The 15,423-nt window shown below is 37.5% G+C and overlaps 1 protein-coding gene across 1 annotated transcript; it reads right to left on the minus strand.

Moving 5' to 3' along the window:
• Positions 1–334: 334 nt before the first annotated feature.
• LOC109555146 (histone H2B type 1-H-like) lies at positions 335–914 on the minus strand. Its single transcript, XM_019955747.2, has one exon. It carries the CDS (start codon positions 849–851, stop codon positions 369–371), a length of 483 nt encoding a protein of 160 aa, XP_019811306.2. The 5' UTR covers positions 852–914; the 3' UTR covers positions 335–368.
• Between the last annotated feature and the right edge of the window lie 14,509 nt (positions 915–15,423).

The raw sequence follows: 15,423 nt of genomic DNA on the forward strand, positions 1-15,423 counted from the left end.
ATTCCAACAGGCATGAAGTGATACCTCATTGTACTTTTGATTTGCACTTCCCAGTGATTAGTGATATTGAATATCTATTCATGTACTTGTTGGCCATTTGCATGTCTCCTTGGAAAAATGTCTTTTCATGTCCTATGCCCATTTTTAATTGGATTGTTAGGGTTTTTGCTGTTGAGTTGTTTGAGTTCTTTATATTTTTTGGATATTAAGTGGAAAAAAAAGTGAAAAGTGAAGTCGCTCAGTCGTGTCCAACTCTTAGCGACCCCATGGACTACAGCCCACCAGGCCCTCCATCCATGGGATTTTTCCAGGCAAGAGTACTGGAGTGGGGTGCCGTTGCCTTCTCCATTAACAGCAGCTAGGCATATTTACTTGGAGCTGGTATACTTGGTGACAGCCTTAGTGCCCTCAGGCACAGCATGCTTGGCCAGCTCCCCAGGTAGCAGCAAGAGCATGGCAGTCTGGATCTCCCTGGATGTGATAGTCGAGTGCTTGTTGTAATGTGCCAGGCACGATGCCTCACCAGTGATACACTCGAAAATGTCATTGACGAAGGAGTTCATGATTCCCATGGCCTTGGACGAGATGCTGGTGTCCGGATGGACTTGCTTCAGCACCTTGTACACATACACGGAGTAGCTCTCCTTGCGGCTGCTCTTGCACTTCTTGCCGTCTTTCTTCTGGGCCTTGGTCATAGCTTTTTTAGAGCCCTTTTTAGGGGCAGGAGCAGACTTAGCCGGTTCAGGCATGTCTATAATGACAATACCAAACAACACAGAAAGATCTTCAAATATATGGCTTACAAATAATTTTTCCCATTCCATAGGTTGTCGTTTCATTTTGTTGATCATTTCTTCTGCTGTGCAGAAGTGCTAGTTAGTGTTAGCATGGTATAATTTTTTCCATCCACTTACTTTTTCTATTTTTTAAAATATATATTTTATTGAAGTATAGTTGACTTACAATGATTCAGGTGCACAGCAAGGTGATTCAGTTATACAAATACACATAGATTATGTTTGAAATTATTTTCCATCATAGATTATCACAAGATATTGACTATAGTTCCCTATGCTATACAGTCTATCTTTGTTGCTTGTTGCATATCTATTTTTCAATTAAAAATCTAGCATTCTATTCATACTAATTCAAACAAGTGAAATCAAAATGTCATAATTTTTTAGATAGACAAAAATTCATGTTCTCTAACGTATATATTATATGCTTTAACCTCTGAGCCACCAGAGAAGCACACATATTTATATATATGTATACAAAAGCTTTTCCACTACACTTGATAAAAACTTGAGAAAGAACATCAAAAAAAGAAGAGATGGAGAAATTAGAGAACGTAAACTAAATGAAATGGGAGCACTGAATATGAACTAGAAAAAGTGAAACAAACTAGATAAAAGTAAAAGCTCATCATATAGCCTAGTTGTTTTCATTAGAAACATTTGGAGCTTTGGAGGAAAAAAGCAACACCCAAGCATTTGTATTTTAAAAAAAAATTTCAAGATAATTCTGATACGCATCTGGAATTTAAAAAGTGATTGCAGGTTTTTCTATTTTTGGCAATACACAGTTCTATTATTTTTCTGTTGATCAATCATGATACAATGGTATTAAGTGAGTAATAGTTATATAATCATAATAATAAAAGATATTTATCAGTTTTCACAATCAGTAGCCAGACAAAAAATAAAAGAGAATTACAATTGCAAGCCATAATGGGAACATGGTTAACTTAACAATATAAAACAATTACACACAATTTGGGGAGTCAAGCAGAGTGATGTGGTAAGTTAAAGTGCATACATGCACATGTTTTCATCCACCCAGTCAGTCTATGTCTTTTGGTTGGTGTATTTAATCCATTTACATTTAAGGTAGCATCAATATGTATGATCCTATTACCATTTTGTTAGTTGTTTTGGGTTTATTTTCTGTAGGTCTTTCCCTTCTTTTGTGTTCCCTGCCTAGAGAAGTTCCTTTAGTATTTGTCATAAAGCTGGTTTGGTGGTGCTTAATTCTCTTAATTTTTGCTTGTCTGGAAAGCTTCTGATTTCTCTATCAAATCTGAAAGAGAATCTTGCTGGGTAGAGTATTCTTGGTTGTAGGTTCTTCCCTTTCATCACTTTAAATATATAATTTAAAGCCATTCTCTTCTGGCTTGTAGAGTTTCTGTTGAGAAATCAGCTGATAGCCTGATGGGAGTTCCCTAGTATGTTATTTGTTGTTTTTCCCTTGTTTCTTTTAATATTTTATCAGTCTTTAATTTTTGTCTGTTTGATTACTATGTGTCTCAGTGTGTTCCTCCTTGGGTTTATTCTTCCTGGGACTCTCTGTGCTTCCTGGACTTGGCTGACTAATTTCCTTTCCCATGTTAGGGAAGTTTTAAGCTATTATCTCTACAAATATTTCCTCAGGTCCTTTCTCTCTTCTTCTGGGACCTCTATAATGTGAAATGTTGGTGTGCTTAATGTTGTCCCAAGGGTCTCTTAGGCTGTCTTTGTTTCTTTCCATTCTTTTTTTTTTTCTACATTCTGTTCTATGGCAGTGATTTACACTATTCTGTCCTCCAGGTCATTTATCCATTCTTCTGCCTCAGTTATTCTGCTATTGATTCCTTCTAGTATATCTGCTTGTGTCTAGTTTGTATCTAGTGTATCTCTCTTTGTTTGTTCTTTAGTTCTTCTAGGCCTTTGGTAAACATTTATTTTATCTTCTCAATCTTTACCTCCATTCTTTTCCTGAGATACTGGATCATCTTCACTATCATTATTCTGAATTCTTTTTTCTGGACGGTTGCTTATCTCTACTTCATTTATTTGTTTTTCTGGGATTTTATCTTGTCCATTCATCTGGGGCATAACTTTCTGCTTTTTCATCATGATTAACTTTCTGTAATATGGTTTTTATTTTAGCCACTGTGAGACTGTGCTTCTTCTTTCTTCTTCTGTTTGCCCTCTGATGGATGAGGCTAAGAGGCTTGCATAAGCCTTTTGATAGGAGGGACTGGCAATGGGAAAAGCTGGGTCTTGCTCTGGTGGGCTTGCCTTGCTCAGTAAAGCTTTAATCCATAACAAGACAGGAGGAAGGGGTATAGATGGAGTATAGTCAAGACCCACACCTCTGGGTCAATGACCCACAAAAAAGGGAGGATAATTACAATTGCAGAAATTCTATCCAAGGAGCAAGTGGTCCAAACCCCACATCATGCTCTCCAGACTCAGGATCCTACACTAGGAAGACAGTCCTCAGAATGTCTGGCTTTGAAGGCCAATAGGTTTCTGTACAGGAGAGCTGAAGGGCTGTAGGAAACTGATACTCTGCTCTTCAATGGCACATGCAAACTCTTACACATTCCAAGTCCCAGTACAGCAGCAATAATTTGAAAGGAATATGAGTTATACACACTTGCTGATCTTGGTGTCTCCTGAAGGGCAGGAGGCTACTGGGACTTACCTTGGAGACACAGATACTTGGAAGCCATTTTGGGGAGCTCATTCTACCACAAAGACACTGGTGCTGACAATGATAGCTCTGGAGTACTTCCTCTAGCCTATTAGCACTGGGGGCTGGTACCAGCCCTGGGCCCCCTTGGCCTTGGAGCCACCTAGCTCCCAGTTCTACTTGTCTACACAACCAGATGCACCAGGACTTGGCCGTGCCCAGCATCAAGCAGGCAGCCCAGCATGAGGCAGGCCTGAAAGCCAACTGGGCCAGGGACCAGCCACACCCATCTGTCTACCCACAGTAGATGGCTCCACTAACACATAAGGGCCCACATAGATGGTACCCTTAGAGCATACAGCTTTGGTGACCAGAAGGAAGTATGCTTCTGAGTGCAGTAGAACATATCCTACATAAGTCCATTTCTCTAAGATCAGTAAATGTAACCAAACCTCCATAACACATAGAAATAAACACAGAAACTTAGGCAAAATGAGATGACAGAAAAATTGGTTCAGAACAAAGGAACAAGACAAAATCCCAGAAGAATAAAGCCAAGTGGAGATAAGCAATCAACACAATAAAGAGTTCAAGTTAATGATTGTAAAGATGATCAATGAATTCAGGAAAAGAATGAATGAACATAGAAATTTAACAAAGACTAAAAAATATAAAGAAGAACCAAACAGCTCAAGAATACAATAACCGAAATTAAAAATACAACAGAAGGAATCATACTGTGCCATTTCCTTCTCCAGTGAACAACAGAACTCTCCACCATGACCCATCTGTATTTGGTGGCTCTGCATGGCATGGCTCATAGCTTCATTAAGCCACACAAGGCTGTGATCCATGTGATCAATTTGGTTAGCTTTCTGTGATTGTGGTTTTCATTCTGGAGGCTCTGGGATTATAGCTCTTGCTTCTTCCATCCGTCTTCTGATGGATAAGATGGATAAGAGGCTTGTGCAAGCTTCCTGATGGGAGGGACTGGCCGTGGGGAAACCTGGGTCTTACTCTGGTGGGCAGAGACATGCTCAGTAAATCTTTAATCCAATTTTCTGCTGATGCATGAGGCTGTGATCCCTTCCTGTTAGTTGATTTAGTGGAGGTGATGGAATTCCAGCTGAGCTATTTCAAATCTTAAAAGATGATGCTGTTACAGTACCACACTCAATATGTTAGCAAATTTGGAAACCTCAGCAGTGACCACAGGACTGGAAAATGTCAGTTTTCATTCCAATCCCAAAGAAAGGCAATGTAAAAGAATGTTCAAACTACTGTACAATTGTGCTTATTTCACATAACAACAAGGTAATTCTCAAAAATCCTTCAAGCTAGGCTTCAACAGTACATAAACTTAAATGAACTTCAAGGAGACAAAACCAGTCAATCCTAAAGGAAATAAAACCTGAATATTCATTGGAAGGATTGATGCTGAATCTGAAGTTCCAATACTTTGGCCACCTGATGTGAAGAGCTGACTCATTGGAAAAGACCCTGATGCTGGGAAAGATTGAAGGCAGGAGGAGAAGGGGACGACAGAGGATGAGATGGTTGGATGGCACCATCGACTCAATAGACATGAGTTTGAGCAATCTCTGGGAGATAGTGAAGGACAGGGAAGCCTGGCACACTGCAGTCCACGGGGTGGCAAAGATTCTGACATGATTGAGCAACAGAACAGCAACAACATGTATAAACCTCAGGGCTCCTGCAAACCAAAAACCTATGCACAAAGAGGAGAAAGGAATCCAAACATATACCAAAGTTAGTTATCAAGTCATAGAGAAGAGAATAACAAAAACACTACCAAAAAACCAGAAAATAGTTAACAAAATGACAGCATCTATATACCTATCAAGAATTAATTTAAATGTAAATGGACAAAATACTTCAATTGAATACAGGTAATGGCTGAATGGATTAAAAACAAGACATATAAATGCTGTCTACAAGAGACTCATTTCAGATCTAAGTACGTACATACACTGAAAGTGAGGAGATAGAAAAAGGTATTTCATGCAAATGGAAACAAAATGAAAGCTGAAGTAGCAATACTTATATAAGATAAAATAGATTTACAACAAAAGTTGTAACAAGAGACAAAGAAAGACATTAAATAATGATAAAAACTTCAATCCAATAAGAAGATATAACATTTATAAATACGTATGTAACCAAAATAGGAAAAACTAAATATATAGACCAAATATTAACAGACTTAATGGGAGAAGTTGACATTAACACAATATTAGCAGGAGACATTAACATCTCATTTACATCCTGAATAGATCATCCAGATAGAAAATCAATATGGAAATGCCTTAAATGATGTTAGACTGATGCATTTAATATACATATAGGACATTCCATCCCAAAGGAGAAGAATATACATTATTTTCAAGTGCACAAGGAACACTGTCTAGGATAGATCACATACTAGGCTCAAAACAAGCCTCAAATCTAATAAAATTGAAACCATTCAAGAATTTTTCCAACAACAACAGTATGCAAGTGGAAATCAACCACAAGAAAAAAATTGCACATGACTAAGACATGTGACTTAAAGACCTTCTAGAACTAACACCAAAAAAAAGATGTCCTTTTCATCATAGGGGACTGGAATGTAGGAAGTCAAGAAATACCTGGAGTAACAGGCAAGTTTGGCCTTGGAGTACAAAATAAGCAGGGCAAAGGCTAAAAGACTTTTGCCAAGAGAACGCACTGGTCATACCAAACACCCCCTTCCAACAATGCAAGAGATGACTCTACACATGGATATCACCAGATGGTCAATACAAAAATCAGATTGATTATATTCTTTGTAGCTGAAGATGGAGAAGCTCTATATATTCGGCAAAAACAAGACTGGGAGCTGACTGTGGCTCAGATCATGAACTCCTTATTGCAAATTCAGACTTAGAGAAAGTAGGGAAAACCACTAGACCATTCAGGTATGACCTAAAACAAATCCCTTATGATTATACAGTGGAAGTGACAAATCAATTCAAGGGATTAGATCTGATAGAGGGCCTGAAGAACTATGGGCAGATATTCATAATATTGTACAGGAGGCGGTGATCAAAACCTTCCCCAAGAAGAAGAAATGCAAAAAAGGCAAAATGGTTGTTTGAGGAGGCTTTACAAATAGCTGAGAAAAGGAGAGATGTAAAAGGCAAAGAAGAAAAGGAAAGATATATGCAAATGAATGTAGAGTTCCAAAGAATAGCAAGGAGAGATAAGAAAGCTTTCCCAAATGATCAATGCAAACAAATAGAGGAAAACTATAGAATGGGAAAGACTAGAGATCTCTTCAAGAAAATTAGAGATACCAAGGGAACATTTCAAGCAAAGATGGCACAATAAAGGAAAGAAATAGTATGGACCTAAGAGAAGCAGAAGATATTAAGAAGAGTGGCAAGAATATACAGAAAAACTATTTTAAAAAAGATCTTAATGACTCAGATAGCCACAATGGTGTTATCACTCACCTAGAGCCAGACATCCTGGAGTGCAAAGTTGAGTGGGCCTTAGGAAGCATCACTATGAACAAAGCTAGTGGAGGTGATGGAATTCCAGTTGAGCTATTTTAAGTCCTAAATATGATGCTGTGAAAGTGCTGCACTCAATATGCCAGCAAATTTGGAAAACTCAGCAGTGGCCACAGGATTGGAAAAGGTCAGTTTTCATTCCAATTCCAGAGAAAGGCAATCTCAAAGAATGTTCAAACTACTGCACAGTTGTACTTATCTCACACACTAGCAAAGTAATGCTCAAAATTCTCCAAGCTAGGCTTCAATAATATGTGAATGGAGAACTTCCAGATTTCAAGTTGGAATTAGAAAAGGCAGAGGAACCAGAGATCAAATTGCCAACATTTGTTGTATCATAGAAAAAGAAAAATTCAGAAAAACATCTATTTCTGCTTCATTGACTATACTAAAGCCTTTGGCTCTGTAGATCACAACAAACTGTGGAACATTCCTAAAGAGATGGGAATACCAGACCACCTTACCTGCCTCCTGACAAATCTGTGTGCAGATGAAGAAGAAACAGAACTGGACATGGAACAACAGACTGGTTCCAAATTGGGAAAGGAGTACGTCACAGCTGTATATTGTCACCTTGCTTATTTAACTTATATGCAGAGTACATTATACAAAATGTCAAAATGGATGAAACACAAGCTGGGATCAAGATTGCCAGGAGAAATATCAATAACCTCAGATATGCAGATGACACCACACTTATGGCATAAAGCAAAGAAGAACTAAAGATCCTCCTGATGAAAGTGAAAGAGGAGAGTGAAAAAGCTGGCTTAGAACTCAAAATTCAAAAAACGAAGATCATGGCATCTGGTCCCATCACTTCATGGCAAATAGATGGGGAAACAATGGAAACAGTGACAGACTTTAGTTTCTTGGGCTCCAAAATACTGCAGATGGTGACTGAAGCCATGAATTTAAAAGACTTTTGATCCTTGGAAGAAAAGCTATGACCAACCTAGATAGCACATTAAAAAACACAGACATTACTTTGCCGACAGAGGTCCATATAGTCACAGCTATGGTTTTTCCAGTAGTCATGTATGGATGTGAGAGTTGGGCCATAAATAATGCTGAGCACCAAAAACCTTGATGCTTTTGACTGTGGCATTCGGGAAGACTCTTGACAGTCCCTTGGACTGCAAGGAGATCAAATCAATCAATCCTAAAGGAAATCAACCCTGCATATTCATTGGAAGGAATAATGCTGAAGCTGCAGCTCCTATACTTTGGCCACCTGATATGAAGAACTGACTCATTGATAAGGATCCTGACGCTGGGAAAGATTGAAGGCAGGAGGAGAAGGGGACGACAGAGGATGAGATGGTTGGATGACATCACCGATTTGATGGACGTGAGTTTGAACAAGCTCTGGGAGTTGGTGATAGACAGAGAAGCCTGTAATCCAAGGGGTGGTAAAGATTTGAACACAACTGAGCGACTGAACTGACTGAAGACATGTGAAGGCTAAACAATATGCTACTAAACAACCAATGCACCACTGAGGAAGTCAAAGAGGAAATAAAAAAATATCCGGCAACAAATTAAAAGAGAAACACAATAATCCAAAAACCTATGGAATGCAAGGGAAGAGTCTTTAAAAGGAAATTGCAGTGACACAAGCCTACCTCAGGAAATAAGAAAAATCTGAAATAAATCATCTAACCTTACACATTGAGGAACTCTAAGAAGAGCAACAAACAAAACCTAAACTTAGTAGGAAAAAAAAATAATAAGGATCAGAGCGGAAATAAATGAAATAGAACTAAAAACAACGTAGAAAAGATCAATGAAACTGAAATCTGGTTCTCTGTAAAGATAGACAAAATTGATAAACCTTTAGCCAGACTCATCAAGGAAAAAGAGAGAAGACACAAATAAATAAAATCAGAGAGAGAAGTTACAACTGGTATTACAGAAATGCAAAGAATTGTAAGAGATTCTTAAGAACAATTATATGCCAATAAAATGGACAATCAAAAAAAGGGGACACTTTCTACAAATGTATAACCTCCCTCAGACTGAGGAAAAAATAGAAACTATCAACAATTATATGTAATGAAATTGAATCTGGAATAAAACAGTATTCCCAGTAAATAAAAGTCCTGAACCAGACCATTTCATGATTGAATTCTTCCATACATTTAAAGAAGAGTTAACATAAACCCTTCTGAAATTATTTCAAAAAATGTAAGAGGAAGGAATATTTCTGACCTCATTCTACATGGGCCATGTCACACTGATGTCAAAACCAGGTAAAGATACCATAAGGAAAGAAAATTACAGGTCAATATTGGTTGTAACTTTTCTCTGATGAATACAGATACAAAAATCCTCAGAAAAACACAAGTCAGAAAAAAGTCCCCTACATATAAACCTTCAAGTTGTGAACTTTCAAAGATGTGAATGTGCGTTCACATGTCCAGTGACGTAAGTTGGTTCACACGTCTGGCATACATTGTCATGTGCATGCATCCTCCTCAAGTGGTTGTGCCTTTATGCACTTTACTGTAAAGTATTGTGTAGAATACAGTAGTATAGTATCTTTATTTCAGACCCAGGATATCCAGAAGCAAGCATAAAAGCAGTGGTGATGTAGTAATAGTCAGTACTGCTAAGAAGCATCAAGTGATAATGATAGAAACAAAAGTGAAAATAATTGAGAGAGTGGAGTGAGGTGAAAAGATGGTAGATGTTACTCGTTCCTTATAACATTGAACTCTTTGCTGTGCAACATGAGGAGCTTGCTAATGAAGATGTGATGTAACTGAAGGCCCAGAGAAAGGACAAAGAAAATCAGGAAGAAGTAGTAACTGAGGAACCAAAGAGAGTCACAATTCAGGAAATAGCAGGGGATTTTTTTGTTTGGGGATGCATTGTTAGTTTTTGAGGCACAGGACAGCTGTTCAGAATGCAATCCAGTGCTACCGTGTCATCTATGATGAGAAAAAAAGGGCTACTACCCAGAAATCACTGGATCATTTTTTCAAGAAGGTAGATAGAATTGAAACCAGCAGGGAACCAGAACCTGTGTCATCAACATCAGTTATGAATGAAATTACAGCTTGCCTTCTGTCTCTTATTCCTGACAATCCTTAAGCTCTACCATCTCCTACCTCCTCTCCCTCCTCCAGTCAGTAACTCTTCTTGTTTGTTCACTTGATGCTGGCCCCTGTATGCCAGCTGTTGTACTGTACTCCTGTACTTTTCAAGGTACTATACTATAAGATTAAAAGTGTTTTCTTTATTTTTTGTTTGTTTTTAATGTATCATTTGTGTGAAAAGTATTATAAACCTGTTACAGTCCAATACTATATAGCTGATTGTGTTAGCTGAGTATCTAGGCTAACTTTGCTGCACTTTCAAACAAATTGCACTCTCAGAATGAAACTCTTCCATGTGTAGGGAACTTACAGTATTAGCAATCCAAATTCAACAGTACATGAAAAGGATCATACACCATGATCAAGTGGGATTTATCCCAATGTTTCAAATCTGGATGAATATCTGCAAAACAATTGGTGTGATACACAACATTTACAAATAGAAGAAAAATTATATAATAATCTCAATAGATAAACTTTTGACAAAATTCAACATCCATTTATGATAATAACTATTAACAAAGTGGTTATAGAGGTAACATGAAAGTGAAAGTGAAAGTCACTCAGTTGCGTCCGATTTTTTGCGATCCCATGGACTATACCGTTCATGGAATTCTCCAGGCCAGAATACTGGAGTGGGTAGCCATTCCTTTCTCCAGGGGATCTTCCCAGCCCAGGGATTGAACCCAGGTCTCCCTCATTGCAGGAGGATTCTTTACCAGCTGAGCCAGAGGGGAAGCATATCTCAACATAATTAATGCTGCATATGACAAGCTAACAGACATCATACCCAGTGGTGAAAAGCTGACAGCATTTTCTCTATGATCGGGAACAAAACAAGGTTGCCCACTCTAGCTATTTTTTCTCAACATAGTATTTGAAGTCCTCACAACATCAATCAGACAGGAAAAAAAAATAAAAGGAATCTAAATATTAATGGAAAAAGCAAAACTGTCACTGTTTACAGATGACATGACACTAAACTTACTATATAAAATCTTAAAGATGCCACCAAAACATTATTAGAACTAATAAATAATTTAAGTAATACTGTAGGACACAATTTAATATAAATTTTTTGTATTTCTTTAGACTAACAGTAAATTATCAGAAAGATAATTTAAGAGAAGTTAAGAAAATGATCTCATTTATAATTGCACCAAAAGAATAAAATACCTAGGAATAAATCTATGCAAAGAGGATTTGTACTCAGAAAACTTTATAAGACACTGGTGAAAGAAGTTGAAGGTCATACAAACAAATGGATAGATACACTGTGCTCATGGATTGAAAGTATTGATATTGTTAAAATGACCACACTACTCAAGGCAATCTATAGATTCAATGTAATCTCTATCAAAATACCAAAGGCATTTTTTTTTTCACAGAATGGCCACAAATAGCACAACATTAGAGACCCTTGATAACCAAAAATTCTTGAGAAAGAAGAACAAAGGTGGTCTCACACTCCATGATTTCAAAATATACTACAAAGTTATAGTAATCAAAACAGTACAGTATTGGCACAAAAACAGATACATAGATAAATGGAACCAAATAGAAAGCCCAGAAATAACCCCATACACCTATGATCAATTAATCTATGACAAATGAGGCAGGAATAAATAATAGAGAAAACACAAGTGGTGCTGGAAAAACTGGACAGCTACATATATCATATCCAACTTTTTGTGACCCCTTGGACTATATAGTCCATGGAATTTTCCAGGCCAGAATACTGGAGTGAGTAGCCATTCCCTTTTCCAGAGGATCTTCCCAACCCAGGGAAGGTCTCCCACATTGCAGGTGGATTCCTTACCAGCTGAGCCACCAGAGAAGCCCATAAAAGAATCAGTTTGCTTTATAACACCATACATAAAAATGAACACAAAATGGACTAAAGACTTAAATGTAAAACATGTAAGACATGAAACTATAAAAATCCTAGAAGAAAAAATAGACAGTATGCTCTTTGGCATCTGTCTTAGCAATATTTTTTTTTTGCCTATGTCTCCTCAGATAAGGGAAACAAGAGCAAATATTTAAAAAATGGGACCTAATCAAACTAAAAACCTTTCACACTGTGAAGGAAACTGTCAACAAAATGAAAATGCAACCTACTTAATGGGAGAAGATGTTTGAAAAAGGCATATCTGATTAGGGCTTAATATCCAAAGTATACAAAGAATCCACAAAACTCAACATAAAAAAAAAAAAAAACTAGTAAAAATTAGAGAAACTTAATAGACATTGAAAAAAAAGACATACAGATGTACAACAGACACAGGAAAAATGCTCAACATTAATAATCAACATGGAAATGCAAATTAAAACCACAATGAGATATCACCTCACATTTGTCAGAATTGCTATCATCAAAAAGACAACAAATACAAGGATTTGTATATGGAGAAAAGGGAACCCTCATGCACTGTTGGGATTGTAAATTGGTGCAGCTACATGGAAAATAGTTTGGAGTGTCTCAGTTAAGAATACAAGCAAACTTACTTCTTTGGTATTTCAAAAACAAAACAAAACAAAACAAAACCACTAATTCCTAAAGTTATATGCTCTTCAATGTTCTTTTCAGCATTATTTACAATAGCCAAGATATAGAATCAGTATGTTCTTTGTTCATATTGTCTTTCACTCTGTTTTGCCTTTTGTTGTTTTAATTGAGCACTCAGTTATACGTTTTTAGTGGTTGTCCTAGAATTTGCAGGGCTTCCTAGTGGTTCAAATGATAAAAAATCTGCCTGCAATGCAGGAGACCTGGGTTTGATCCCTGGGTTGGGAAAATCCCCAGGAGAAGGGAATGGCTAACCACTCCAGTATGCTTGCCTGAAGAATTCCATGGACAGAGGAGCCTGGTGGGCTACAGTTCATGGGATCACAAAGAGTTGGACATAACTGAGTGATTAACACTTTAGAATTTTCAACATACATTTGTAACTAATCCAAGTGTATTTTCAAATAACATTGTACCTCTTCAAAGGTAGTGTACCTTATAATAACAAAACAATACTTGCTCCTTCTTCTTATCTCTTGTATCATTCTTGTTATTCATTTTATATATAAGTATACTTAAATATATATAAAATATCTATAAGCATATATTATTTATACACTGTATCTATTTTTATTTTGAATAAACTGTTACCTGTTAGCTCAACTAAGAAAAATAAAACTTTTAATTTTATCTTTATTTCTTCTTTGATACTTTTTCTTTCTTCCTGTAGATTCAAGATTTTGACCTATATTATTTACTTTCTCTCCATAGAACATCCTTTAACATTTCTTGAAAAGTAGGTCTACTAGTTGGAGAAGGCAATGACACCCCACTCCAGTACTCTTGCCTGGAAAATCCCATGGACGGAGGAGGCTGGTAGGCTGCAGTCCATGGGGTCGTTGAGGGTTGGACACGACTGAGTGACTTCACTTTCACTTTTCACTTTCATGCATTGGAGAAGTAAATGGCAACCCACTCCAGTGTTCTTGCCTGGAGAATCCTGGGGACGAGGGAGCCTGGTAGGCTGCCGTCTATGGGGTTGCACAGAGTTGGACACGACTGAAGTGACTCAGCAGCAGCAGCAGGTCTACTAGTAACAAATTCCCTCAATTTTTCTTTGTCTGAGAAAGTCTTTATTTCTCCTTCACTTTTGAAGAATAATTTTGTTGGGTACAGAATTTCAGGTTAGTAGTTACTTTCTCTCAATACTTTAAATATTACATTCCACTCTCATCTTACTTGTATGGTTCTAAAGAGAAACTGGATATAATTCTTATCTTTATTCCTCTATAGGTAAGGTGTTTTCTCCCCCTTTGGCTTATTGTAGGATTTTTCTTTATGTTTTACATTTTGTAACTTGAAAATGATATACTTAGGTATTGCTTTTTGGATATTTAACCTGCTGGGTATTCTTTGAGCTTCCTGCATCTACGGTTTGGTGTCTGACATTAATTTGCATAAATTTTCAGTCATTATTGTTTCAAATATTTCTTTAATTCCTGTCTTCCTTCTCCATATGATTCTAGTTTGGAAGGTTTTCTTAGTCCTTGGATATCTTTTTTTTTTTTTAATCTTTGTTTTCTTTTAGGTTTTTGAGGATTTGCAGATGACACCACCCTTATGGCAGAAAGTGAAGAGGAACTAAAAAGCCTCTTGATGAAAGTGAAAATGGAGAGTGAAAAAGTTGGCTTAAAGCTCAACATTCAGAAAACTAAGATCATGGCATCATGGTCCCATCACTTCATGGGAACTAGATGGGGAAACAGTGGAAACAGTGTCAGACTTTATTTGGGGGCTCCAAAATCACTGCAGATGGTGACTGCAGCCATGAAATTAAAAGACGCTTACTCCTTGGAAAGAAAGTTATGACCAACCTAGATAGCATATTCAAAAGCAGAGACATTACTTTGCCAACAAAGGTCTGTCTAGTCAAGGCTATGGTTTTTCCTGTGGTCATGCATAGATGTGAGAGTTGGACTGTGAAGAAGGCTGAGCACCAAAGAATTGATGCTTTTGAACTGTGGTGTTGGAGAAGACTCTTGAGAGTCCCTTGGACTGCAAGGAGATCCAACCAGTCCATTCTGAAGGAGATCAGCCCTGGGATTTCTTTGGAAGGAATGATGCTAAAGCTGAAACTCCAGTACTTTGGCCACCTCATACGAAGAGTTGACTCATTGGAAAAGACTCTGATGCTGGGAGGGATTGGAGGCAGGAGGAGAAGGGGACGACAGAGGATGAGATGGCTGGATGGCATCACTGACTCGATGGACGTGAGTCTCGGTGAACTCTGGGAGTTGGTGATGGACAGGGAGGCCTGGCGTGCTGCGATTCATGGGGTCCCAAAGAGTCGGACACGACTGAGCGACTGATCTGATCTGATCTGATTGGTATATCTTCTAGCATAGACATCCCCTTTTTACCCATATCTAATCTACTAAGAGGCCTATCAAAGGAATTCTTTGTTTTTGTTATAGTGTTTTCTTATCTTTAGAATTTAATTTTTATTCTTTTTCTGGGATTTCTATCCCTCTGTTTGCATTGATCATGTGTTCTTGCATGCTGTCTACTTCATCAATTAAAGCCCTTAGCATATTCATTGCAGTTGCTTTAAATTCTCTGTCTGGTAATTCCAACACCTTTGCCATATCTGGTTCTGTTGCTTGGTGTGTTTCTTCAAACTGTGTTTTTAATTTTTGACTTGCCTTATAATTTTTTTCTTGATAGCTGAACAAAATATACAAGGTTAAAATACGTTGCAAATGGGCCTTTATTAATGTAGAGGTGAAGTGTGGGTATGGGAAACATT

This window comes from Bos indicus, chromosome X, assembly GCF_029378745.1.
Source record: "Bos indicus isolate NIAB-ARS_2022 breed Sahiwal x Tharparkar chromosome X, NIAB-ARS_B.indTharparkar_mat_pri_1.0, whole genome shotgun sequence".
NCBI classification, from domain to species: Eukaryota; Metazoa; Chordata; class Mammalia; order Artiodactyla; family Bovidae; genus Bos; species Bos indicus.